The 26,854-nt window shown below is 37.9% G+C and overlaps 1 protein-coding gene across 1 annotated transcript in view; it reads right to left on the bottom strand.

Moving 5' to 3' along the window:
- Cbp80 (Nuclear cap-binding protein subunit 1) overlaps positions 1-26,854 on the bottom strand; it is a 393,330-nt gene that overhangs the window by 42,300 nt on the left and 324,176 nt on the right. Inside the window, exon 19 of the mRNA XM_090368459.1 lies at positions 18,291-18,384. Within this exon, the coding sequence (XP_090224585.1) occupies positions 18,291-18,384 (94 nt within the window). The remainder of the gene's footprint in view (positions 1-18,290; positions 18,385-26,854) is intronic.

Here is a 26,854-nt window from a genome sequence, read left to right as displayed (position 1 = left end):
TAAAGAAATTGAATCTTTTACTAAAGAAAGCAACAAATTTACTAAAGTAACTAGTAATTTTCTTTATTAAAAACTTGGTGACAGAATTCAAAGGGCAGTGCTGTGCTGCCTGTATACAAATACCAAACTGTCTAACCATTATCAACACAAAACCTGGATACTGCTACTTCTACAGATTCTAGTATTTGCTCAACCAGTAAAGGTGTTTTTGATAACATAGCTAAGACCTTCCAACAGTCCTTAAAACAGGTTAAAATAAAATCTATAAAAATGATAAAGAACAAAAGTGATAAAGAGACCTCAGAAGGTAAGGTAACTTCGCTGACTGATATGGGTATTAAGATTGAACCCCCCAAAATTCTAAAAACAACCATTTTAATTTATGATATAGGCAGAAATTCCACAAAGGAAGAAATACTTGAGGATCTTCTTTATATAAACTTTAGCAAACAAGGTTTTTCTTTTGATGACTTCACTAAGTAAGTTACCTTTCATTTTAGTACTTCCTCAAAATCTAGACAAACTGTGAATTGGATTCTAGGCCTTTCCCCAAGAATATATAAATAAACTTGCTATCTCCTTAGAATGCTTATACATTGGTTGGTCTTTCTCATAGATGCAGGCCTTTCACAGTATTCTTAATATTCTTAACAAATCTACCTTCATCTTCTTCCATTGGTCAATCCAATATTGATTTAACACTCCCTTCTTCCTGTTTTAAAAAATCTGTTCTTGGACAGTTTGTGTTGATTAGACTTCTGAATATCGTACAATTTTCTTTCAAATTCAACCTGTTCCTTCCATTTCTTCCCAATATACTTCCACCTCCTCTCGCCTTTCCTTGCAAAATGCCAGTTGGCAGAAATTCTCTAATATTTTAATTTCTGAATTTCTTGTTTTTCTGAAAATATGACTGTGCTACACTTGTTTACAATACTCTCCTCAAAGCTGCTACTCACTCTACTAACAGGAAATCTAAAAAACATGTTACCACTCATTGATGGAACAGAGAATTGACAATCCTGTTTTGTGAAGTTTTTCGTGCCCAAAAATATTATCAACAGCACACACGTTCTTGGCCAGCTGATGATGTCAACCAACTCCATGCAATCTATTTTAGGAAAAAGCATCAATATGTCAAACTCATTGCTAAATCCAAATTGGAAGAAATTCACCTGGAAGAAATTTGTTCATCATGTCAGTAATCAAAATCCTTGGAACATTGTTTACAAAATTTCTAGAAACAAAATTCAATTCTGGATGCTCTCTTTTTACCTGATAGATTTGCCGTCATACAGATATTCGAAAACTTAATCTTAATTATTTTACTTACTCAGTTGCTGTTCCTTTTACTCCTGCTAAATTATCTTCTGCCATTTCCATGATTAAACCTAATTGGTGTCCTGGCAAAGGTCTTATCGAAGGGGAGTTTTTGATAAAACTTCACTCCTGCTGTCCAAATTTTCTTCTAAATTTATATAATAAATGTCTACAAAAAAAAAAAAAAAAAAAAGTTTTCCCAAATTCGTGGAAATCTGTCATCTTAAGGATTCTGTTTAAAACTGGCAAGTCCCCTAGTCTTCCCCGATCTTACAGATCTATCACTTTGTTATCTAATTTTGGTAAGATCCTAGAACTCTTGATCTCATATAAAATCCTGGCTTTGCTTCAGGACACAGACAGCTATTCTAGTAAACAATATGGTTTTCGTTCTGGAGTTGGTGTTGAAGATGCCCTTGTTACTCTTCTGAATTTTGTTAATGAATCGTCTTCTAAATACGTCCTGGAATTTTTATCAACTTCTAGGGAACCTTTGACTCTCTCTTTGGTGGGAGAGTGCCCTCAAGCGTCTCAAAACTCTGAAATGCTCTGCTAACCTATACAAACTTTTTTTATTTATTTATTTATTTATTTATTTTAGTTGTTGGCGCTTCGGCTTCTGTAGCCATAGTGCACTTCCCAAGGTTTTTGCAGTACTTTGATCCAAGCCCAAGCCGGGATTCGAACCCATGACCTTTGGGTTGCCAGGCAGGCACTTTACCCACCTGGCTAGCCCGGTCGGCCACAAACTTATTAGGAATTATTTATTTATTTTTTTAATTATTATTATTTTTTTTTAAGATAGAACTGTTAAGGTTACATCAAATTTTCGCACAGTTTTTCGGAAAGTTTTACGTGGATGTCTGCAAGGGTCTATTCTTGGACCCTTGTTTTCAACCAATGGTTACTAAATTTAGGTTTTCCCAAATTATTCATCACTTGCATATGTGGATGATTTAGTTATTTTTTATGGAAATTCTTGCCATTCATTAGAAGAAAATGCAAATTCTGTTCTTCAAAAACTTTCTGTTTGGTCAATACTTAAACTTACTATTTCTCACAGAAAAATTTGTATGATGGTTTTCAAAGGCACCCTTTTGCCAACTCGTCCTCCTCTCATAAAAATTAATGATAATGATTAAATCTCTCCCTTTTGTAACTACCACAAAATCCCTTGGATTACTGATTGATAATCGCCTTATCTTTCTTCCTCATCTGAATCATCTGTCTGACAAAGTGAGAAAATTTGTCTTTAAAATTGTTTGCATTTCCCGTCAGGATCGGGGTCCGAACCATAAAGTTCTGCATACACTATACAAAGCTGTTGTTTTTCCAATTGTCACTTATGCTGCTGCAGCCTGGTATAGACACGGAAAACTGTCTCTACCTCTGCCTTACAAGTTCTATCTGGTTCAATTCCTTTAGACATATCTAATTTTCTGTGAACTTTCTTACTTCATTCGTAAGGGACTCCCTGCAATTCAACGGAATACAAATTGACGTATTTTGAAACACATCGAATTTTAAATATTCTTCATGATTGTTGGCAATGTCGCTGGTCTGATTCCTAAAAGGGCTTAATTACAAAATTATTTATTCCAGAAAGTTACATTTGTTAATAAAAAACACTCATAAATGGTTTTCTCCCAGCATGTTTTCCAGCTTTCGTTTAACAGAACACAGTTCCTTAAATTTTAAACTTTCCTATTTCCACCTCCTTTGCAGTTCTGTCAAGGATTCTACCCAAATTTTTTCTTTTGCACCATTAACAATGAATTCTATTCACAGCTTCTGTCTGTCACTGGTCCTGTCACTCCTGGTCAGGAATCTATTTTCATTTCTTCTCCTACTTTCTTTCAGTCCTTACAGGATTTCTCGTGCTCTGTCTTACTTAAAAGACAACAGGTATTGTCTGAATTATAAACCTATTTTATTATCAATCAATACCTGTACTTAACTTAAATTCATTCACAACTTCACCAAGCTCTTCCCTAAATTTGAATTCAGGGGAAAAACACAACCATCACAGCGTGGATGGTTGTGTACGGATTTGGCATCAAGAACACGAGGCTCTTGATTCATCATGCATGGTATCAGAAGTGCAGGCCGGTGGAAGCGGTTGTATGGTGTGGGGCAGTGGCGTATCCAGGTATCATCGTAAGGGGGAGGCATGGTGACTACGCTTTTGAGTTTTTTTTTTTTACAACGCCTCCTGCATTCTGTTTCTTTAATTTCAAATTTTTGGTTAAGGTGGGCAGAGATGGCATATGCCATCTCTGCCCACCCCCGAATACCCCCCTGGTATGGGGCATATTTCACTGGCACAGGAACTTGGACCCCTGGTGCATGTGGAACAATGTATCACTGATCTTCGCTATCGTCAACTGCTTGCTGACTGTGTACACCCCAATATGTTACACCTTTTCCCGAATGCCGATGGTGTCTTCCAAGATGACAATGCTCCAAGCCATCGGGCACTTGATGTGCAGGAATGGTTTGAGGAACATAGTTCTGACTTCCAGTATATCAATTGGCCTCTGAACTCTACCGATATCAATTCCATAGAGCACTTGTGGGACACTATGGAAAGGCATATCAGGCGTCTGGATACACCAATCACCTCCATACCTGCTTTGCTAGCCGCATTACGCACAGCTTGGTTGGCCATACATGCTGAACGCTTCCGACATCTTGTTGAATCAATGCCACGTTGGATAGCTGCTGTACTGAGGGCAAAAGGAGGACCTGCGAAGTATTAGGTGGATGGTCATAATTCAGTGATCACTCAGTTTATATAATGCTAGAGTTTTAGAAGTTTTCCTTGACCTTTCAAAGCATTCAGAGATCAGGAAATCTTCCTAAACACTTCTCTTTATTAACTTATAGTACAAGACTGTTAAGAGATATACGTGAGCTATATGATCGAAATTATATCAAAAGGTGTTCTAAAGGTATTCTCACCACATCAAATAAAGGGATTGGTGAAGATATTCAATAAGAATAATTATAATAATAATAACAGACACTATCAAGGAAATGCCAAGTGATCAAAGAAAGTGCACCGTACTACAAGTACTAGGGGCCCCAAATCACAAGCTGTACTGGGATTATGCCATAATAATGGATAACACAATCCCAGACAACAGATCGGACGTAACCCATGTGGACAAGAAGGAAAAGGCTACCTATCTGATTGACATAGCAGTACCCAGCACTGGCAACCTCCAGCAAACACATGAGGAAAAATTGAGGAAGTACACGAACCTAAGACAGGAGATCAAAAAGAGATGTGGCATATATAACAAATAACGACCATCCCGATCATCATATCAACCACTGGTATGGTGCCAAAGACGCTATATAACAACCTAGCAGTAATAGGTCTCCCAGCAAACAGCTACAAGGGACTCCAGAAAATCCTGAACTCCTGTATGGTATAGTCAGAGTTCCTCGACCAACGGTAACAGCAGACATAAGAACAACCACCCTGTGTACTTCAATTGCGTTAATCGAGGCCAGCTTGTTTTTGGGCATCCCACCCGTCACGAGGTGGGATGCCCAAAATCACAGAGAAATAATATAAGAGCAATAACAACAATAATGATAATAATCCTTTATTTGCAAATAATGATTAGTTACATAAAAATGTGCAGTATATAAAATCAATGCATCCCCCAAATGGCAAAAGTAAGAAGAGTTTACAGGGATACGAAATTCCAGCTAAAAACTGTTATATAAAATGCAGCGTTTTAAATTACACTCTTTAAACCTATGAGTGCTGGGGCTTTCCTTGCCACCTGTCTATACTGCTTGGAGAACTTCACATACTCCTGTATTATAACTTCCAAATCCTTCTTTTCCAGGTGGATTGCCATAAACCTCTTTAATAAAGTGAAATATTCCTACACAAGCATGGTTTTTCACTTGGTGTGAATTACCGAAGTTTGCAGATTCAATAGCACTAATTTAACCTTGAATGAATAGAAGGCTGCAAGTTTTCTACAACCAAATCTATTATTCTGTAAACTTCTGCCAACTAATAAGATAATTATTAATTAATGAAAGTCTTGTCTGACCAATTTGATTGGATACTACGATGTAGTCACAAAGGAACTGGATGCAAAGAATAATTTTGATATCATATACAGCCAGGCCTCGCATAACACGTTTTTCAGTTAAGAAAAACGTGTTATGCGAGGACTATTTGAAAAAATTATACCACTTTTCACTTTACACAATGCAAAATTCCAGTTAACATGATCTTTTTTTTTTTTATGTGATAGTTTAAAAAGATTTGAATCGCGTCAGACAGGCAATAAACAAATGTTTGTCTCCCGCTAAACTGTTATTTGTAAAATCCATTTTTAAATGCAAGTCAATGCAGACTTGCATTTAAAAATTTGAATTTTTCAATGAGACAGATGAAAATGTTACTGAAAGGAGATAACGGTAAAAGAACTAGATGAAATCTTTTGTATCGCAGAGAACTTCAAACAAAATGTTTGAAGTTCTCTTCGATATTTATTTCGCCAGGGCCCAGAGAAAATTGTTGTCGGCTATCGGAAATTGATTGATGAAAAGAGAAAGTCAACACTGATCAAATATTTCCGCAACAGTCATTTCTTCATTGTGTATTTTATGTCAGAGGTTACCAAACTTTCTCGGTTCACGGCGCCCTTAGTGTCTCAGTAATGTTTTCACGGCGCACCTAGACCAAAATAAATACCTAACAGTTCTGTTTAGTAGTGAGGACCAAACAACTTAATAAGACATGTCGAAACTGTGAACTACCTCGAGCTAACAGTTTACGCGTTGTCTGACAGATGTTGAATATCACCGTGTTTCCCTCGAAAATTTAAAATATTCCGCGGCGCACACTTTGGGAACCGCTGTTTTATGCAATAAACATTTAATTCCATAATTATTTTCATTATCTTTTACATTGTATACAGTTAAAAAGTTATTTAAAAGGAATTTTTAAAATTCTTTATGGACATTCCAGAAGTTTTCGAAAATTAATCGCGTTAATCGAGGCCAGCTTGTATTTGGATCTTAGAAAGGCTTTTGATACTGTTGAAAATGGAAGACTGCTGCACAAATTGGAGTAGTGTGGCATTGGAGGCAAATTGCTGCTATGGATAAAGGGATGGTTGAGGGGGAGAAGACAGAGAGTGGTAATCAGTGGACACGACTCTTTGTGGACTAATGTTATTAGTGGAGTCTCCCGGGTTCATTGTTGTTTTCTGTATTCATCAATGATATTGATGATGGCATATCAGGCTTAATGTCCAAGTTTGCAGATGATACACAGGTCGGCAGGGTTGTTAATGACACTAATGACAGTATACTACTTCAACAGGATCTAGAAAAGTTGAGTAGATGGGCTGAAAGGTGGCAACTGAAGTTTAACATTGACAAATGTAAAGTACTGCATATGGGAAGCAGTAACCCCAGAATAACGTATCAACTGTGTGGTACTACTGACAGTGACCTGGGGGTAATGTGCAGACAGATATGAAGTTTTCTGAGTAGTGCAGATGGTCTGCATTACTGCTATCCATATGGAGTATTTTGCATTTGCCAATGTTGCCGTGCCACCTGTTGTATCATCTGCATACTTGAACAAATATACAAAATAACAGTGGGCCCAACACCAAACCCTGGCGACTCCACTAATAACATTAGTCCACAAAGAGATGTGTCCAATGATTACCACAGAGATTACCAATGATTACCACAGGTTGAATAGGAGAAGGCAAATCCAATGATTTGCCTTCTCCTATTCAACCATCCTTTTATCCATTGTAGCAACTTGCTCTTAATGCCATACTGCTCCAACTTGAACAGTAGTGTTCCATGTGCAACAGTATCAAAAGCTTTCCTAAAATCCAAGTATATGCTATCAAAATTATTTTTTGCATCCATCTATGATGCGGTCATATCTTTGTGACCACATCATAGTATCCAATCAAATTTGCCAGACAAGACTTGCCCTTGAACTCATTCTGTGTCTGAACTATAACTGTAGTGTTGTCAATTGCTGTGCTTCTTTAACTAGTGACTCCATTCTTTTCCCCAGAACAGAAGTTAAACTAACAGGTCTGTAATTACGTTTCACCTTTCAAATCCCCCCCCCTTTAAAGAATTGGGGATACATTTGCACATCTCCAGTCTGTGGGGACCTTCTCTGAGTCCAAGGATTTCATCATAATCATGGCTAAGGGCCTGCTTACTTTGCTGTCTCTTTAATATAACAGGATAGATCACATCCACCCAGAGCTGCCTTCCTTATGTTTAACTTCAGCAATTTTTCCTCCTCCTCCTCTTTGCTCTCAGTTTTCAAAATCATTTAACTCCTTTCCAGAGTTTGATAATCTACTGGTCTCCACTTCCCTACAGAATTCCTCATATATATGAATGTAGATGCAAAATACTCATTTAGTTTGTCAGCTACCTGAGCAGAATCTTCAACAATCGAACCCAATCAACTGGACCGATTTGATTCATCCCCTTCCTTCTAAAGCTTACGTAAGTAAAGAAATCTTTACTGTTTTTCTTTGCATCCTTTGCCAAAAATTTCTCATAATCTACCTTTGCTTCCCTAATGTCCTTTGTCACTTGATTACAAATTAACTATATCAACTTCCACAACAAAGGATGGAAGTCTGTTCCACCAACCAACTACCCACTGGCTACAGGCAAACTTCTGCACATCTATCCTACATTTGTCTTTCATCAATTTGAATTTATGCCCTCTCAGGTGATTATTCTGAGCAATAGGAAGAATCCCATCAGCATTGACAATGCTCAAACCATTCACGGCTTTATACACCTCTATCAGATCACCTCGCCGGTGCCTAGTCTCCAGACACTGTAATTTGCAAAACTTAAGCTCTTCTTCGTAACAGCAATCCTTTGTTCCATTCAATAATCTTGTTGCCCTTTTCTGTGCTCGTTCTACACGAGGCCTCCAGACCTGTATACAGTACTCAAGGTGTGGCCTGACCATTGCCTTATACAAGGAGATAATCACCTCCTTATCCCTGCTAGAAAAGTTCCTGTATATCATTGACAAGACACTATGAGCTACTCTTGCAGACTGTTTGCACTGCACAGAAAACTTCATATCTGCCTGCACAATTACCCCCAGGTCCTTTTCGTTCTCTACCACTGTCAGTGTAGTACCATAGAGTTGATACGTCACTCTGGGGTTACTGATTCCCATATGTAGTACTTTACATTTGTCAGTGTTAAACTTCATTTGTCACCTCTCAGCCCATCTGCTCAACTTTTATAGATCCTATTGCAGCAGCATACTGTCATTAGTGTCCTTAACAACCCTACCAACCTTCGTATCGTCTGCAAACTTGGACATTAAACTTGATATACCACCATCAATATCATTTATACATACAGAAAACAACAATGGATCTAACACTGAACCCTGAGGGACTACACTAATAACATTAGTCCAAGATGAGCAGTGTCCACTGATTACCACTCTGTCTTCTCCTACTCAACCATCCCTTTATTCATAGCAGCAATTTGCCTCCAATGCCACACTGTTCCAATTTGTTCAGTAGTCTTCCATGTGCAACAGTATCAAAAGCCTTCCAAAGATCCAAATATATGATATCAAAGCTATTCCCTGCACTCAGTTCCTTGTGACCACATCATAGTATCCAATCAAATTGGTCAGGCAAGACTTTCCCTTTACAAAACCATGCTGTGTTCGAGCTATAACTGAAGTCTTGTCTAGATGATCCTGCCATACTTCTTTAACCAGTGCCTCCAATAATTTTCCTGCAACAGAAGTTAAACTAACAGGTCTATAATTACTTGTGTCGCTGTTTGTTTCTCCTTTGTGAATCGGGGTCACATTTGCACATCTCCAGTCCATGGGTACTTTCCCTGAATCCAAAGAAGTTCTCATAATTATGGCTAAGGGTATGCTTACTTCTTTTGCTGCCTCCTTTAATATAATGGGATAGATCCCATCCACCCCGGTGCCTTTTTTATGTTTATCTTCAACAATTTCTCCTCCACTTTCCTCTCAGTTATTACAAAATCATCTAGCTCACTGCAGAGTTTAACTCACCTCTGGCATTACCCTCCCTGAATAACTCCTCATGAGTGAATGTAGATGCAAAATACCATTTAGTTTGTTAGCCACCTGAGCAGGATCAACAGTTGAACCATCAATATCCAGTGGACCAATCTGATTCATCCCTTTCCTTCTAGAGTTTACATAGGTAAAGAACTCTGTTGTTTTTCTTTGCATCCTTTGCCAAAGATTTCTCATAATCTGCCCTTGCCTGCCTAATCTCCTTTGTGACTTGGTTACAGACCAGCTTATATATATATCATAGGCTTCCATGTCTCCCATTAATTTGTATGTATCCCATGCATTTTTCTTCAATGCCATATGTCTGATTAGTTCATCTGACATCCATTTAGGCCTAAACCGTGAACAATATTTCTTAGTTGGTAAGTAAGGCCTAGTAGCTTCCAAGATTAATTCTTTGTATGCTTCCCATTTTGAATTTGCTGTTGGTAACATAATCAGTTGGTCCCAACATAGTCGCCTTTACGAAAGCAAAAACCCTTCCCTTTACCCCTGATGATAGTTACTTCTTTGAGTAAATCCCACTTCAGCATACTGTGATCACTGCCACCTAGTGGTTCCTCTATCTGCAGATTCTTAATGCATGAAGAATCACTACTGATAATCAGATCAAGAGTATTACTCCTGCTAGTTGCCTCCCGAACATGCTGATGTAGAAAACAATCATCCAATAAATCGACAAAAGCCTTGCTAGTGTGTGAGTGACCAACCCAAAAATTCCAGTCAATATCTGGGAAATTAAAATCCCCCATTATAAGACTCTCTGATTTACTGTCCCACTCTATTTTCCTGAACAGTTTCTTATTATACTCATCAGAGTCATTAGGCCTATAGCACACTCCTCTCAATTTTGATCTCCCAATGCTTATGTCACACTAAACTGACTTGACACTGCACTGTCCAGCAATGTCGATTGGCTTCACTTCCTTGGATTTGATGTGTTTCTTAAATAATAGCATAACCCCTCCTCCCTTCCTATCCTGTCTATCCTTCCTGTACACATTTTACTCCCCAAATTTCAGTTCTGCATTCCGTATATCTGTGTGACACCACGTCTCTGATATCCCAACAATATTTGCCTTTGATGCCCAGAGCAATACCTCAAATTTATTTACCAAACTCCTAGCATGGGCAAAAATTGCAGCCAATAGCTTTGGCAAGGACCAGAATGCTCAGCTTCCATTTGGACTAAAAGCAAGTTATCTACTCTTAGCCTGTTCGAAATCTAGTTTGGATTTATTAATAACTGCTTTACAAAGTATAAATAATACTTAATAATAATTTTTATTATTATGCAATGTCGCTTATAAAAATGTAGTACTGGAAATATTTTATAATAAAAATTCAGAAATATTATACGATTTCAGAATATAGGCTTAGTGGTTCACATTAAAAATATTATGCTGAAAGGGGTTCGCAATAAAAAATATTACATTGAAAGGGGTTTGCGAGTCAAAAAAGGTTGGGAACCACTGATCTAGATGGATATGCATACACCCATCCTTTATGTACATTTGTACTCGCAGTATTCAAGTTCTGCATCTCCTGTCAGGAAGTGGCACCATGTTTCTGTTATCCCTATAATGTCCACATTTGATGACTTAACCAATATTCCAATATTCATTAAATTTATTCCTTATATCATGAAGGCTTTTCAGAATGTAACCCCTCCATATCTTTTTTTCTAGTCTGCTGCACATCTAAGTAAAAGAACAGCAAGAATAAATTTTGTTCTTCTTATGGTTGACATTAAACTCTAATGTCTGTGTATCCCCACCCCTTCCCAAATTAGCACACTTTCCATGAATCATGAAAAATTTACCGCACTGATTACTGTCCTGTTCATGGTTTTCTGGAATGATGGTGGCAAAATTTTACAAGTGGTAGTCATTAAGATCAGATACTTGATTGTGTGGGGTTGGGAAAGGTTATTTTATTGGCTAGTAGGAAGCCAGCTCTTTTTTTTTTTTTTTAATTCTTTTTCTTGCAGTACTTAATGTATTCAACATTTTAATTTAAATATTTAAAATACATTGTTTTTTTTTAAAAAAACAATGTAATTTAAATATTTAAAATACATTGTTTTTTTTAAAAAAACAACAACAAAATTCTGCTGAAATATGAAACAAAAAATCAGGGTAATAAAATATAAGCACCAAATTAATAGTCACTTTCAATTTTCAGTGCAGAAAACCATTAAGAGTACAAAATTTGAAAATACAACATGCACATATATTTCTGCTTATACAAGGCACACCAAAAGTACAGGCCAACATGTTTTAACTGAAAATTTAAACATGAACCAGATTGCTACAAAATCTGTGTCCTGTTTGCTGAACAGAAACATAACTGGCTTTCTCTGTGTAGGAGACCTGCAAGCATGAGCCAGAAAGGACAGAAACTTATTTTCTGAGGTCATAACAGGGGATAACAGAATGAAGCTGAGTTTATGGTTATGATCCAGAAACAAAGCAGCAGTGGTCCCAATGGAAAAGTCCATCATCTACATGTCAAAAAAAAAAAAAAATAAATAAATAAAAAATAAAGGCAAGGTAGGGCAGACCAAACATCAAGAACATGCTGACTGTTTTCTTTGACAGTCAGGGAGTTGTTCATAAGGATTTCTTTCTACCAGGCCACACTGTAAATCAATTCTATATCAGGTTTCTAAGGAGTTTTGAGGAAGGATATCAGTAGAAAATGCCCAGACAAATGGTACACTCAAGATTGGCTTCTGCACCACAACAATGTACCAGTCCACACATTGGCTTTGTCAGTTCAGCAGTTTTAAGCCAATAACAAAATGGCAATGATCCATACCCTCTCCATTCTTCTGACTTGACCCCCCCCTTCCATGACTTCTTTCTATTCTCCAAAATGAAAATCTAATTAAAAGAATGAAGATTCAAAGACATTGTGGAGATTCAAGCTGAAATGCAAAAAATATCGGACATCATCATGAAGCTGAAATTCCCAAGTTGCCACAAGCAGTGGGAGACGTGCTGCAATTGCTGTATAAACTCTGGAGAACTATTCTGAAGGGGATAATGCCAACGCTTTTTTTTTTTTTTTTTTTTATGAGAACCCCAAACACGAGAGGTATTATAACCTATAGTACTTAGTACCGTGCTTGGGTTGGAGGTTGAGAAGACGAAAGAAGATATTTGTTGATATTGGACTTGAACTTCTGTAGATTGTAATTTTCAGGAAATACGTATGAAGGAAGGTTGTTCCAGAAAACGGCAGTTGAATGAATAAATGAGGAAGATGAAAAGTTGGTTCTGTGGGTTTGAAGTTGGACAGTAAATGGATGTTGGCTGGTGGCGGCACGTGTTCGGACTGTTTTGAAAGAGAGAGCGGGAATTATAGAAGCCAATTCAGAAGAACAGTGCCCATGGAAGTATCTGTAGAAGAGGCATGCAGCAGAAACAGTGCGTCTATGAGAAAGCGAGTGGAGAGACTCTGTTAGAGATGAATCATTAATTAACCTAACTGCCCTCTTCTGAATGGAATCAAGAAACCTGAGAGAGGTTTTGGGGGCACCACCCCAGATGTGGGAACAATATTCCATGGCAGGGCGGATTTGTGATTTATACAGAGTGAGCAGCTGTTTGGGAGAAAAGTAACGCCGAGAGCGAAAGAGAAAACCAAGTTTTTTAGATGCAGAGGAAGCAATATTTGTAATGTGCTTGTGCCAAGAGAGATTAGAAGTCAGGGTAATCCCCAAAAGAGATATATCATTTTGCCTAGAAATCGGAGTGTCACTAAAGATAAGCATAGGAGCAGAAGAATCCTTTTTGCGAGATATAAGACAAGATTGAGTTTTAGAAGGGTTGAAATCAACTAAGTTGTCTTTGCCCCACTGGAGAATTACCTGAAGATCGGCATTTAAGGAATTGGCAGCAGATTTTCGAGAACTTGAAACTGATTGAGCTGGACAAGGTTTCTCAAAATGGAAAGTTGAATGCAATGTGCTATCATCGGCAAAACTATGGATAGGATTTGCAGTCAATGGAAGAAGGTCATTGATATACAAGAGGAAAAGAGTGGGGGAAAGAACTGAACCTTGGGGGACACCGGCATTAGTGGAGAAGTTAGAAGACAGAGAGCCATCTACCATCACCCTCAGTGAGCGATCAGAGAGAAAACTGGATAACCAATTACTAAAAACAGTTGGCAAACCATAAGATGGAAGCTTGTTTAGAAGACCTTTATGCCAAACACGATCAAAAGCCTTTGAGATGTCAAGAGCAACTACTTGTGTTTCACCGAACCTTTCCATTGAATTAGTCCATAAATGGGTAACATAAGCCAGAATATCACCAGTGGATCGACACTGACGGAATCCATACTGGCGATCGTTGATCAGACGGAAGGTTTCTAGGTAGTTTAAGAGTTGGCGGTTAATTGATTTCTCCATTACTTTAGAAAGAGTAGAAGTAATTGCAATGGGATGATAATTGGATGGGAGGGATTTGTCACCCTTTTTAGGAACTGGCTGGATATGAGCAAATTTCCAAGCAGAAGGAAAAACACCTTTGGAATAAGAAAGTGAAAAAAGGCGGCAAGAATAGGAGTAAGTTCAGGAGCACAGGTTTTGAGAACAAGTGGAGAAATACCATCAGGACCTGGAGCTTTCTTAGCATCAAGATTCATCAAAATCCTTCTGATATCCTTTTGACGGAAGACCACAGGAGGCATTGAATGGAGTGTGTTAGGAATGGTGGGAGGTGTTTTACCAAGATCATTAATACATGAGCTCGAAGAAAAATGGGATGCTAGCAGGTCAGCTTTATCCTTGGCTGAAGTGACAACAGAACCATCTGGTTTGGACAGAGGTGGGAGCAGAGATGGGCAAAAGTTGCTTGTTTGTTTGTTTGTTTATTTGGTTTATAGGAGCATTAGCAACTAAGGCCATATTGCTCCGGGATATGCGGTGGTCATTCCCTGACCTTTCCGCATCCTCCGTATTTGGTGGTGACGGGCTGGAACCCCGGTCTAATCACGAAGCGTGTGCTACGCACTGCCGCTCCTTCCCACCTGGCTGCAGAGGCGCCGGTAAAAGTTGCGGCCAATAGCTTTGGCAAGAGACCAGAATGCTCGGCTACCATTAGGGCAAGAAGCAAGTTTTCTACTCTTAGCCTGTTCAAACTCTAGTTTGGACTGATTAATAACTGCTTTACAATTGTTGCGAGCTTTGGTGTAGGCAGAAAATGAAACTGAAGAATTAGAAACAAGCCAATTACGATATGCAACGTTCTTCTCTTGGACAGCCTTAGCACATTTATTGGAAAACCAAGGTTTAGATAAAGGACGAGATTTTAAAGTGGAGTGTGGGATAAAGGATTCCATTCCTGCAAGAATAATTTCACTGACACGATCTGAGCAAAAGTTGACATCAGAAGTTTTGAAACAGTAATCAGACCAAGGAAAAGAAGAAAAGAAGTCTCGCAGGTCATCCCATTTTGCATTCTTGTAATGCCAAACAATACGAGGTTGGGAATAGCCATGAGATAAAGGTTCCATTGGAGAAGAGACAATCACCAAGTTGTGATCTGAAGTGCCTAAAGGACCTCTCACTTCAACCTTGTACTTAGAAGGGTTGTTTGTGAGAAAAAGATCAAGCGTATTGGCTGTATGATTAGGATTGTCCGGTATTCTTGTAGGTAAATGAACAATCTGTGCTAGGTCATTAGTAATTGCAAAAGCCTCAGCATCTCGACCAGCTGGGTCGGTGTGACTAGAAAACGGAAGCCAGCTGGAGTTGTGAACGTTAAAATCACCAAGGAAAATTACCTCACTGTTAGGAAAGTTGGACTGGAGAAAGTGAAGTTGCAAAGAGAGGAAGTCAAAGAGCTCCAAGCGATTAGTGGAGTTGGGAGAACGGTAGAGACAACAGATGAATTTTACACAATGAGGTAGAGAGATTTTAAGCCAGAGAAGATCAAAGAGAGGAGATTCCAAATTGCCAAGTCTCTGACAGGGAATATCAGAACGGACATATGCACAAGTACCACCTTTGAGGCGAAAGGAATCATACAGCAAATAATTTGGACATCTGAGATGAGCAGTAGTTGAATCAACTGATAACTGAGATTCAGTCAGAAAAAGTACATGGGGTTTGGAAGACTGCAAGTGGAAATGGACATCGTTGAGATTAGAATTGAGACCACGTATATTTGTGAAATGAATTAGGAAGTCCTTGGGAGGTTTAGATCTTTTCGCAGATAAGCTTGCTCTATTATTTTGACAATTCATGGTGTATTCAATAGTAAGAAAAAGTGGGTGGGACATGCTGTATGAAGTAATGAAATTTTTGGATATGGCGTACATGTGGTAAGAATATACCCAGATCCTTGACATAACGTGGCCTCGACAATGCTCCCCGCATACACACTACTCGGACTCCCTCCAGTCACTATCTGGCAGAGTAGAGGTAGCAAGATTATACACTAGCTGATCCGGAAGCTTCCTAGAGGGTTACCAATAGGTTCAGTCCGGTGTACTAACTAGCGGCCGGCCTGCGAACACCGTTTTAGAGCTGTACCCTCGAAATGTAAGGAATATTGGATCTCGCCACGACATTCATCATAACCTCAAAAAATCATCAATCATACTGCATGATGGAAGAGATAGGGAAGGGTTGGCCGGAACTTAGCTCTAGAGACTAAACATGGGTTCCACCACTTCAAGCCTCCAATAAGCAAAGTGGTGGTATTTCATCGGTTGATGAGAGTCATCTACCACCTAGTACTGCCTGGTAACATAGAGGGGCAGCGTTCCTCCATGTGGTGTGGGCGTCACACCTCGACCCCTGCTTACGTTGGTTCACACCTGGGTGGTCACCCACCATGTACTTGTGCATGAAGGTTATACCCAGGATTACTAACAGTCCCACCATCGTGAAGGTGCAAGCAGAGGATTTGGCTGTCATAGACCTTCCAGACTTCGCCAAAATTGGGTCCACTTTGACTTGAGTGTCACCCGAATATCAGTTCCATCAGCGTTTTAGACTCCCAGGTAGCAAGAACAGCTTGTCTGGCATATCTGAGAGAATGTCCGTGACAACCTCAAGGACCAACTAATATTACCAATAGGTTCAGTCCGGTGTACTAACTAGCGGCCGGCCTGCGAACACCGTTTTAGAGCTGTACCCTTGACTTAACTAATATTGTCTAAATTAATTTTATCACCCTAGGCTAGAAACTTAAAAAAAAAAAAAAAAAACCCCTCATATTCATAAAATATAAACATGAAACTAATAGCCACTTCCATTTTTCTGTACAGAAAATTCAAAAGAATGTTTCAAAATTATTTGTATGCACTTTTTTTCTGCTTAGAATTCTGTTTGGTATACTGCTTGCAGAAGTCAATGGACTTCATATATATATATCTGGTAATATTTAATTCAGAATATTTTAATATCAGATCGAGTAGTTTTATATAAAAAGAAATGAAACACTAGAGCACTTATTATTCATTTAGTTTGCAAAGTTCTACGCAAAACATATTAAAAGAAGGGTTGCAGAGAACCCTTCCAAGACTTCTCATATCTTCTAATTATGTTTTTTATCAGCAAATTACTCATCAAAAGCCTTAAAAATGTTCCTCCCAAGTACAAGACAGCATAGCAGTTGGTTATCTTTAATTAGAGCAATCATTTCAAATGCAATTGAAATATCAGAGTGAGACCAATGAGGTCCAGTGCACTTACAATTCAACTAATTACTCATGAAAAGCTCTAAAATAATTTGGAAGGAGACAAAAATATTTAACTTTGTAAACTAAAGGCTTTAATTATCTCTTTAACCAGTCAATTGGAGCTTTCAAATCACTTTGGAATTTGCTATGATCACTTGCTTGGCACTTGGGGGCAACCCATTCCTCCAAAGGTTGAAATTATGCAAAATTTAAAATTAGAGAGCTTAAAATTGGATTATCTTCAACTAAGACAGTTGGTTTGAGGCAAAATCAAAATATTTGAGCAGGACCTCAGAAGTTGAGCATGTTAGCAATACTCAAAAATTTCAAAATGGGATGTACATTACCAGCTTCCAGGTACTTTCCCCTTATTACCCTGTGAAATCCATAAAATATCACCTTCAAAAACAACTAGAGTAAAACTGGGAGTATAATTAGGAAAGCAGAGAAAGTTTGTCATCAAGCTCAAATCAACAAAAAATGCACAATTATTCACTGAATAATCTAAATAAAAACACATTTTTCTTAAAATGGTTGAATGAACAAAATAGAACAGGATGCTTGATTCTGAGATTTATAAAATCCATGTATCATTGTCACTTGAAATTGAAAAATCATATCTATCTACAGTACACTAGGCAAACACATTATCTTTTTAATTTACAATATGTAGAAAATCTTGCATAACAGGCTTCTGAAATTTTACGCTATTTGTTTGGCATCTTAATGGAAAGACGATCAGTTTTGCACTACTCAAATAGTATGAAATGATTATGCTAACAGAGAACAATGCTATTATCACATTTCTATTTTGCAATGTAGATTATCATAGGGGCAATAATGGCATGTGAGTTGCTCACACAATTTGACACATCTCCATCTCACTTTGATAATAAAGATAAATCCTGCATCTAAATCCAGAGAATCAGGCTATGCATTTATCAGGGAGAAATTCCTACTGATGGATTTCACTTTATGCAGGTGATGGCAAACAAAATCATGATCAAGATAAAATACTACTCTATAATTTTAAATAAATAAATGCAAAAATACATTTAGCTCAGGGAGAAGGAAGAACCTGAGAGAGACAAATTAATTTAGCTTTGTAAAAGAATTTATATTAAACAGTACACTCAAAATTTACCTGCTGATGGCGATGCCATAATTCAAACATACTTCGTAAAATACAGATCTGTGCTTCTTCCGAAGTAGAAAGCATTTTAAATACGTGATGAAATCTAGAAACACAGAACAACAAAATTGAGGTAAAAAGCTAAAATAAAGGAGTATTAAAAAGGTTTGTAGTATTTTTGAGTAATATAATACAAATCATAGAATGTGTATTATCACCTAGAATATGGAATTTACACCTACTGTAAATTCCCTAACTATTTCCAAGAGTGCACAATGGATACTTAGAGAAAATTCAAAAATAGAGATTATAGATTTGTTATATAAATGCTATATAAACGAGAGCTTATATATGCTCAATTTTTTCTACGTTCTATTAATATTTTAGAAATAAACAAGGAGTTACCTTTTATTCAGTCTAGGATTTCTTCTTTACCAAATCTCCTTATACGAATAAATTATGAAATGATACGTTGAAACAAAATTACATAATTTAAAACTCATAATGTGTTCTTCACTATTCACACATGGACAGTCCAACACCCCAGGATCACAGCAGTGAACCCCAACCCGATCCCAGAAATATTAAACCCCCCCCATGCAACCTCTAGTGAAGGAAGACATTTCGTCATAACTGCGAATTTGGAATACGAATAAAATACTATTAAAGTATTTTAATTTTATACTTTAATAAAATACTATTGAAGTATTTTAAGATAAAAGTATGATAAAACAATGAAATTAAAAATTTCTCACTGGAATACGAATAAAATACTATTAACAATGAAATGAAAGAATTCTTCCCTTAAGCGGACTAAAACCTTGACTAGTGTCATATTCACAGGGTGGAATGAAACTAACGAAACATATGTTATGTATGGAATCTTATAAATAGGAGATGTCTTTGGTATGCATGCGTTTGAATGCCCACGAATCAGATACGAGAAATGGACGACGAACGTTAATATAGTTTTTTTTTTTGTATTTTCATTTCTAAAGTCTCGGCAATCAATAACTTAGTATAATTATGTTGAATATTTAAAATTTTGGCTTCGTTAAACAGGAACATGTAGTTTTCATTTATTGCATGTAATGCTAGTTCCGATGCGTTCGCATGTGACGCACGAACTGATGCTTCATGTTGTTCAACCCTTGAGTTCAAAATACATCTGGTAGATCCAATGTAAGAAGAATCACAATCCTATCTCCAAATAGGCCTACAAGGCTGGGACAATTCATATTGAACAATTAGACTTTATGCCAGCCGGTATTTCAAATAAACAAATTTCAATCCTGCAACTAAAACACTTTATTTACAATAAAATAAAAATTTGATGATAAAAGCGATAAAAACAGTTAATAAAATACCATAACAACTGTAGCTTTCGGAGACAGCGGTCTCCTTTCTCAACAGCATATTTCTGCTGTGTGGCACATCCTTAAATAGCAGATCCATGGCACTCGTCACATGGTTTCTCGGGAATATGCTGGAATTTCCCATTTATCCCATTTATGGCCCGGGAGCATGCTAGCTGAAACCGTTCATCTCGCCCAAGAACAACGGTTTCTATTAATAGAATTGCTAGCTGCCCCAATACGTAAACTCTCAAGCCATTTACGGTCCCAGAACCCCTGTGCATGATCCGTGATGACAGCATCCTCCAGGGAGATTTGATGTTGCTTCTCCCAGAAGTGTTCTGCCACGGCAGAACTTCCCATAGTTTGCGGACTTTATTTCATTCATATGCTCCCCCAGACAGTCTTTCAGTCGTCGTCCCGTCTACATAACATACCCCACACTCCGTGCATTTAATTTCGTATACCACCCACTGTTGGCTTCTTTCGTTATGGGATCTTTGACACAAGATTTCACTGTGTACAACCTCCGTCCCGGGAGTTGCACACAGCGTATCTGGCACCCCCAAATTATTCGTGCAATGTGGTCTGAAAGGCCTGGATAGTAGGGAATATATGCAGTGCTCACAGGAGCGAACGGCTCAGTACGGGTGGACTCCGCTCCTCTAATAATTCTGTCCAACACCCTCAAGAAATGCGGCTACCCCCAGAGGGTGTTGGGCAGAATTATTAGAGGAGCGGAGTCCACCCGTACTGAGCCGTTCGCTCCTGTGAGCACTGCATACATTCCCTACTATCTGGGCCTTTCAGACCACATTGCACAAATAATTCGGGGTGCCAGATATGCTGTGTGCAACTCCCGGGACGGAGGTTGTACACAGTGATATCTTGTGTCAAAGACACCATAACGAAAGAAGCCAACAGTGGGGTGGTATACGAAATTAAATGCCCGGATTGTGGGGTATGTTATGTAGGCGAGACAGGATGACGACTGAAAGACCGTCTGGGGGAGCATATGAATGAAATAAAGTCCGCAAAATATGGGAAGTCTGCCGTGGCAGAACACTTCTGGGAGAAGCAACACCAAATCTCCCCGGAGGATGCTGTCATCACGAATCATGCACAGGGGTTCTGGGACCGTAAATGGCTTGAGAGTTTACGTATTGGGGCAGCTAGCAATTCCATTAATAGAGACAAAGGTGTACGCTTACATGCCCTCTTTAAAACCGTTGTTCTTGGGTGAGATGAACGGTTTCAGCTAGCGTGCTCTCGGGCCATTTCCGGTTCTGGTGCATAAATGGGAAATTCCAGCCATATTCCCGAGGAACCATGTGACGAGTGCCGTGGATCTGCTATTTAAGAATGTGTCACACAGCAGAAATATGCTGTTGAGAAAGGAGACCGCTGTCTCCGAAAGCTACAGTTGTTACGGTATTTTATTAACCGTTTTTATCGATTTTATCATCAAATTTTTAAATTTTTATTTTATTGTAAATTAAATCACATCAATTTTAGACTATACATTTTATTTTATTTTATTCCATTTCATTTTATATGCTTGTATTTTATTTTATTGTAAATAAAGTGTTTTAGTTGCAGGATTGAAATTTGTTTATTTGAATACCTGCTAGCGTAGTCTAATTGTTCAATATGAATCACAATTCTTACAAGAAATGTGGTAGACGAGTTCATGTGTTTGTCTAGAAGTCGATAGCACCATGTGATTTTTGAGTGTAGCATATGATTTACAGACCAGTTTTGCTACTATTTGCATTTCTATACTTCTAAAAAGGTTGATACTTTGTCTATATCGGTGTTCAACATATGGCATTGAAATAAAATTTTTTTTTATTAATCCTGTCATTATGTTTGTTATTGATTATTTTGTCTTTAACTTCTAATTTAATGCTATTGATAGAGGTAATCGAGTATCCTCTATTTAGGAACCTATTCGTAAGTTCTATTTCTATCTGTAGGGCAAGTTGTGTGGAAGAGTATTTGAACGCATTTAAGAACTGGTTTAGCATGATTGACCTTTTATATGAGTATGGGTGGATAGCTACTATAGTGTAGGAATTCGTGGGCTTACGATAAATACTGAAATACTGAAATTAATATTTTCGCCCTCCCTTTTAAGTGTAAAGTTAAAAAAAATTTATGGACTTTGTTTCTTCTTGTTCTATCTCTAGAGTAAATTTTAACCTAATGTGCATATTATTAAAAGTTTGCAAAACTTCGTTTGTAGTGTCATTATCCATTATAATGAAGACGTCGTTGAGATATCTTCCATAAAATGTGATTTTTGGTAAAAACTGTTAAATTTATAGTTTCCAATCTATCTAAATACAACTCTGATATTAGGCCGCTCAAGTTTAAAACTATAGGCAAACTGAAAATCTGTCTATAAATCTTACTTTCAAATAAAATATAATTAGCCTCAACCAGTAACTTAATTAGCTCAAATATCTCTTTTTTTGGGCAACTTCGTACTGTTAATGCTAATAGTGTTATCATTTAATAAATCCCAAATTACATCCAGCGCACATATTACATTAATGTGTAATGAAACTACATCAAGGGAAAATAATTTAACTCCTCCCCCAAACTTACAGTCTTTTAAATCTGTATATAAGGTATCATAATTCTTTATACAATATAAAACCATTTATAAAACCATTTTTTCCAAAGTCTTACTCAGGCAGCTGGTTAGAGAAATTGGATTACAATTTCATATTACATAAGAATGTCTCCAGGAAGTAGGGAATATATATGCCGAAGAGGTTTTATAATCCAATATAAATGTGTGGCCAAGGCAGAAAAGGCAGAATTTAATTTGGGATTTATTAAATAATAACACTATTAGCATTAACAGTACTAAGTTGCCCAAAAAGAGATATTTGAGCTAATTAAGTTATAAATATTAATCTAAAATTTTAAATATTGAACATAATTATACTAAGTTATTGACTGCCAAGACTTTAGAAATGAAAATACAAAAAAACTCTATTAAAGTTCGTAGCCCATTTCTCATATCTGATTCGTGGGCACTCGAACGCATGCGTACCAAAGACTGATCTCCTATTTATAAGATTCGGTACATACACCTGTTTTGTTAGTTTCATTCCACCCTGTGAACATGACACTAGTCGAAAAGTTTTAGTCCGCTTAAGGAAGGAATTCTTTAATTTCATTGTTTTATTGCATTTTAATAGTATCTTATTCGCATTACAGTGAGGAATTTTTAATTTCATTATTTTATCGTACTTTTATCTTATTTTAATAGTATTTTATTCGTATTCCAAATTTGCGTTTATGACAAAATGTCTTGCTTCACTAGAGGTTCCATGGGTTGTTGTTGTGGTGGTGTTTTCTGGCGCAAGAGCTACTTAGGCCATATTGCGCCTCCTAAATTAATTGAGTTATTTATGATAACTGCACGGTGGGCAGTTAGAAACGGTCATACATTTTTATTTGTTTTATATACAAAAAGAATTCAGAGAGATTTGCTTCTTTACCTATTATGCAATTCAAAGAGAGAGGTTGCTGTAGATCTGAAATGAAACTAAAAGACATTCGTAGGGCATTGCTGAACAAGTTACATTCAAGGAGTATATGTTTTACTCTAAGTGGTTGCGAGCAGTGTGCACACTGCGGAGGATCATTTCCTGTAAGCAGATAGAGATGTGTGAGGTGAGTGTGACCTATACGAGTTCTGGCTAAGATTACTTCTTCTTTTCTATTTTTCCGAAGGCTAGAAGTCCATAATTGTGGTTCAGGTTTTATTTGAAATAGCTTGTTATTTGTTTGCATTTTCCACAGAAGTGTCCATTGTTCCATAGATGTTCTCCATATGTTATGTCTATAATCAGGATATGGAACTAGGTTATTTGTTGAGGATATGATGGAAGGATACTTAGCAGCACTGTTTGCACATTCGTTTCCTGGAATACCACTGTGGCCAGGGATCCATGAAAAGATAACAGTTTTCTGATGCTCATGAAGACACATCAGCTTATGTTTTATGAACTTTAATAAAGGATTTTTAGGTGGGGAAGTCCTTTTCAAAGCTAGAATAGCACTCAGTGAATCAGTATATATGATACTTTTATTTATTGACATTAGCGAGATGTTTTCCAGAGCAAGCTTAATGGCATGGAGTTCGGCAGTGTAGCTGCTGCATTCGGTTGGAAATGAAATTGAGACAGTTGTATTAGGGAAGATGGCAGCTGCATCCACTCGACTGTCAGACTTCGAACCATCAGTATAGATCTTGGTAAAGTGTGGGTACTTTTGTAAGTGAGCAACATGTAGTTGTTGGATGTTAATATCTGCTATAGAGCCTTTACCCCATTGCTCAAAGTATTCATCAGAAGAAAGGGTGAAGTTAGTCCACGGGGGATCCGGATCTTTTTTTTCTCTGATGATATTATCAAGCTGAATATTCCAGCTTTCTGTTAGATTCTGCAATCTGATACCAGAAGGTCAAATTGTTCTAGGTTTATTTGTATAATGGGTTTTCAATTGAGGATTATGCAACAGTGGCCAAACCGGATGAGTAGGCAGACTTTTAATTTTAGCTGAGTAGTTTATCAGCAACATCTTTCTTCTGATGCTAAGTGGAGGTTCATGAGCCTCAACATAAAGACTTTGAACTGGTGATGTCCTATATGCACCTAGGGCTATCCTAAGAGAAGAATGTTGGATGGGTGCAAGACGGGCCAAGGTGCTCTCCCTAGCCGAGTCATAAACAGGTGCTCCGTAGTCTAACCGAGATCTAATTAGAGATTTATATAAGTGGAGCAGGGTATAACAATTGGCGCCCCAAGATGTACTGGAGATGACCCGGAGTACATTCATTTTCTTTGTGCAAGTGGTTCTTAGATACTTTATGTGCTCCTGGAAGTTTAACTTCTTATCAAAAATTAGCCCTATGAGGCGAATACTGTTCACAATTGGTAGTGGATGATCGGCCAAGTGCAACTCGGGTTCAGGATGCATTGCGTGCTTCATGCAGAAATGTATAGCTGTAGATTTGTGGCTTGACAGTTTGTATCCATTTTGCGCAATCCATAATTCAATGTTATTAATGAATATTTGTAGATGCCTCTCAATATAGTTCATATTCTGGGAATGGCAGGATATGGTAAGATCATCTGCATAGAGATACGAGTCAACGGTATTTGGAATGCTGTTTGTGATGTTGTTTATTCGTATTGCAAACAGAGTGGCACTAAGAACAGGGCGCCTCCGTAGCCAGGTGGGAAGGAGCAGCAGTGCGTAGCACATGCTTCTTGATTAGACCGGGGTTCGAGCCCGTGACCACCAAATACGGAGGATGCGGAAAGGTCAGGGAATGACCACCGCATATCCCGGAGCAATATGGCCTTAGTTGCTAATGCTCCTAAAAACCCAAATAACAACAACAACAACTAAGAACAGAGCCTTGTGGGACTCCTTCTTCTTGAATGTATGTTTGAGATAAAACCTGCTGGTACCTCACTTGAAAAGATCTGTGCTGAAGGAAGCTTTGAATAAAATATGGTAAATGGCCTCTCATATGAATGGAATGGAGATCTCTTAGGATACCGTAGCGCCACGTGGTATCAAAGGCCTTCTCTATATCAAGGCATATCATGACGAGATGTTGATTTCTGATGAATGCATTTGTTATGTTAGATTCAGCTTTGGTCATGAGGTCTAGGGAAGATCTATTCTTCCGAAAGCCAAACTGATTATTACTGATTATGTTTTCGGATTCAAGGTACCAGGTGAGTCGATGGTGAACCATTTTTTCCAAAGTCTTACTCAGGCAGCTGGTTAGAGAAATTGGATTACAATTTCATATTACATAAGAATGTCTCCAGGAAGTGGGGAATATATGTTCTGAGAATATTCTATTGTAAAAGTTTAGCAATGAAATTAGTGATTTCTGATTGAGGTGTTGAATCATTATATTGTAGATTCCATCAGAGCCAGGAGAGCTGTTTCTTGAGGTATATATAGATTCTTTCAGTTCAGATATTGTGAGTGGTTGGTTATAGGTAAAAGGACATGCAGTTTTGAAGTCTAGTTTCCTTTTCTCAGCTTCAGCTTTGGTTTTTTGAAAAGATGGTTGATATGCAGTTGAGGCGGACAACTAACAGAACACCGTTCCTAGGGCATTGGCAATTTCATCAACAGATGAGATCTCCTTTCCATTCCAATTAATAATAGGAGAAGGCAACTTATGATATTTACCATTTAGTTTCTTTATTTTTTTCCAGATTATTCGGGTATCAGTATCTTTGTTGATTGAGGAGGCAAATTTTATCCACGAGTCTTTTTTCGCCTTCCGCCGGATATAACGAGCTTTGGCTCTCAGTCTCTTGAAGTTAATAAGGTTGGCAGTGGTGGGAGGTTTGCGGAAGGTGTTCCATGCTTTGTTTTTTTCTCTCTTCGCTTTATTACAATCGCCATTCCACCAGTGATTGGTATGCCGATGGTTTCTTATTTGAGACTGTGGGATGGTGGCTTTTGCTGCTGTTAGTATCTGCATTGTGATATGATCGGTGACAGTGTCAATAGCAGAAGACTCTATGGTGTCATCATCAAAAGATACATGGCTAGTAAATTTCGCCCAGTTTGCTTTGGCAAATTTCCATTTTGTTTTTGTTTCAGTTTGTTTGGAATGGGTGGTTTGAATACTACAGATCAGCGGATAGTGGTCACTATTTAGAGGATTGTCATGTACTGCCCACTCTATAGTTGGGAAGAAGATCGGAGAGCAAATTGAGAGATCTATTGCACTGGTTGACCCAGTAGGAAAATGGATATATGTCGGTAAGCCATTATTCAACAGTGTCAGATTTTCTCGGTCAAGTAACATTTCAATGAGTTCGCCACGTCCGTCTGAGACCACAGATCCCCATAATGGATGATGCCCATTAAAATCTCCTAGTAAACAAAGAGGAGGTGGTAATTGAGAAATTAGATTTAACAGTTGCTGAATTGTACATGATTGATTCGGCGGAAGATAAATTGAGGCTAGTGTCAGTGTGATTCCGATTACTATACGGGTAGCAACAGCTTCTAATGGTGTTTGTAATGGAATGTACCTGGAGGGGACTCCCGATTCCACTAGTATAGCTACTCCTCCATGGGGGCTGTTAGTTTCAGATCGATCTTTTCTGAAGATAATATAGTTTTTGACTGAAACGGATATTTTTGTTGTTAGATTTGTCT

Source organism: Mastigoproctus giganteus, chromosome 2 (genome assembly GCF_048544385.1).
Source record: "Mastigoproctus giganteus isolate SK-2022 chromosome 2, ASM4854438v1, whole genome shotgun sequence".
Classification (NCBI taxonomy): Eukaryota; Metazoa; Arthropoda; class Arachnida; order Uropygi; family Thelyphonidae; genus Mastigoproctus; species Mastigoproctus giganteus.
The sequence above is the reverse complement of the archived record's forward strand: the minus strand, read 5'-3'. Positions and strand labels throughout refer to the sequence as shown.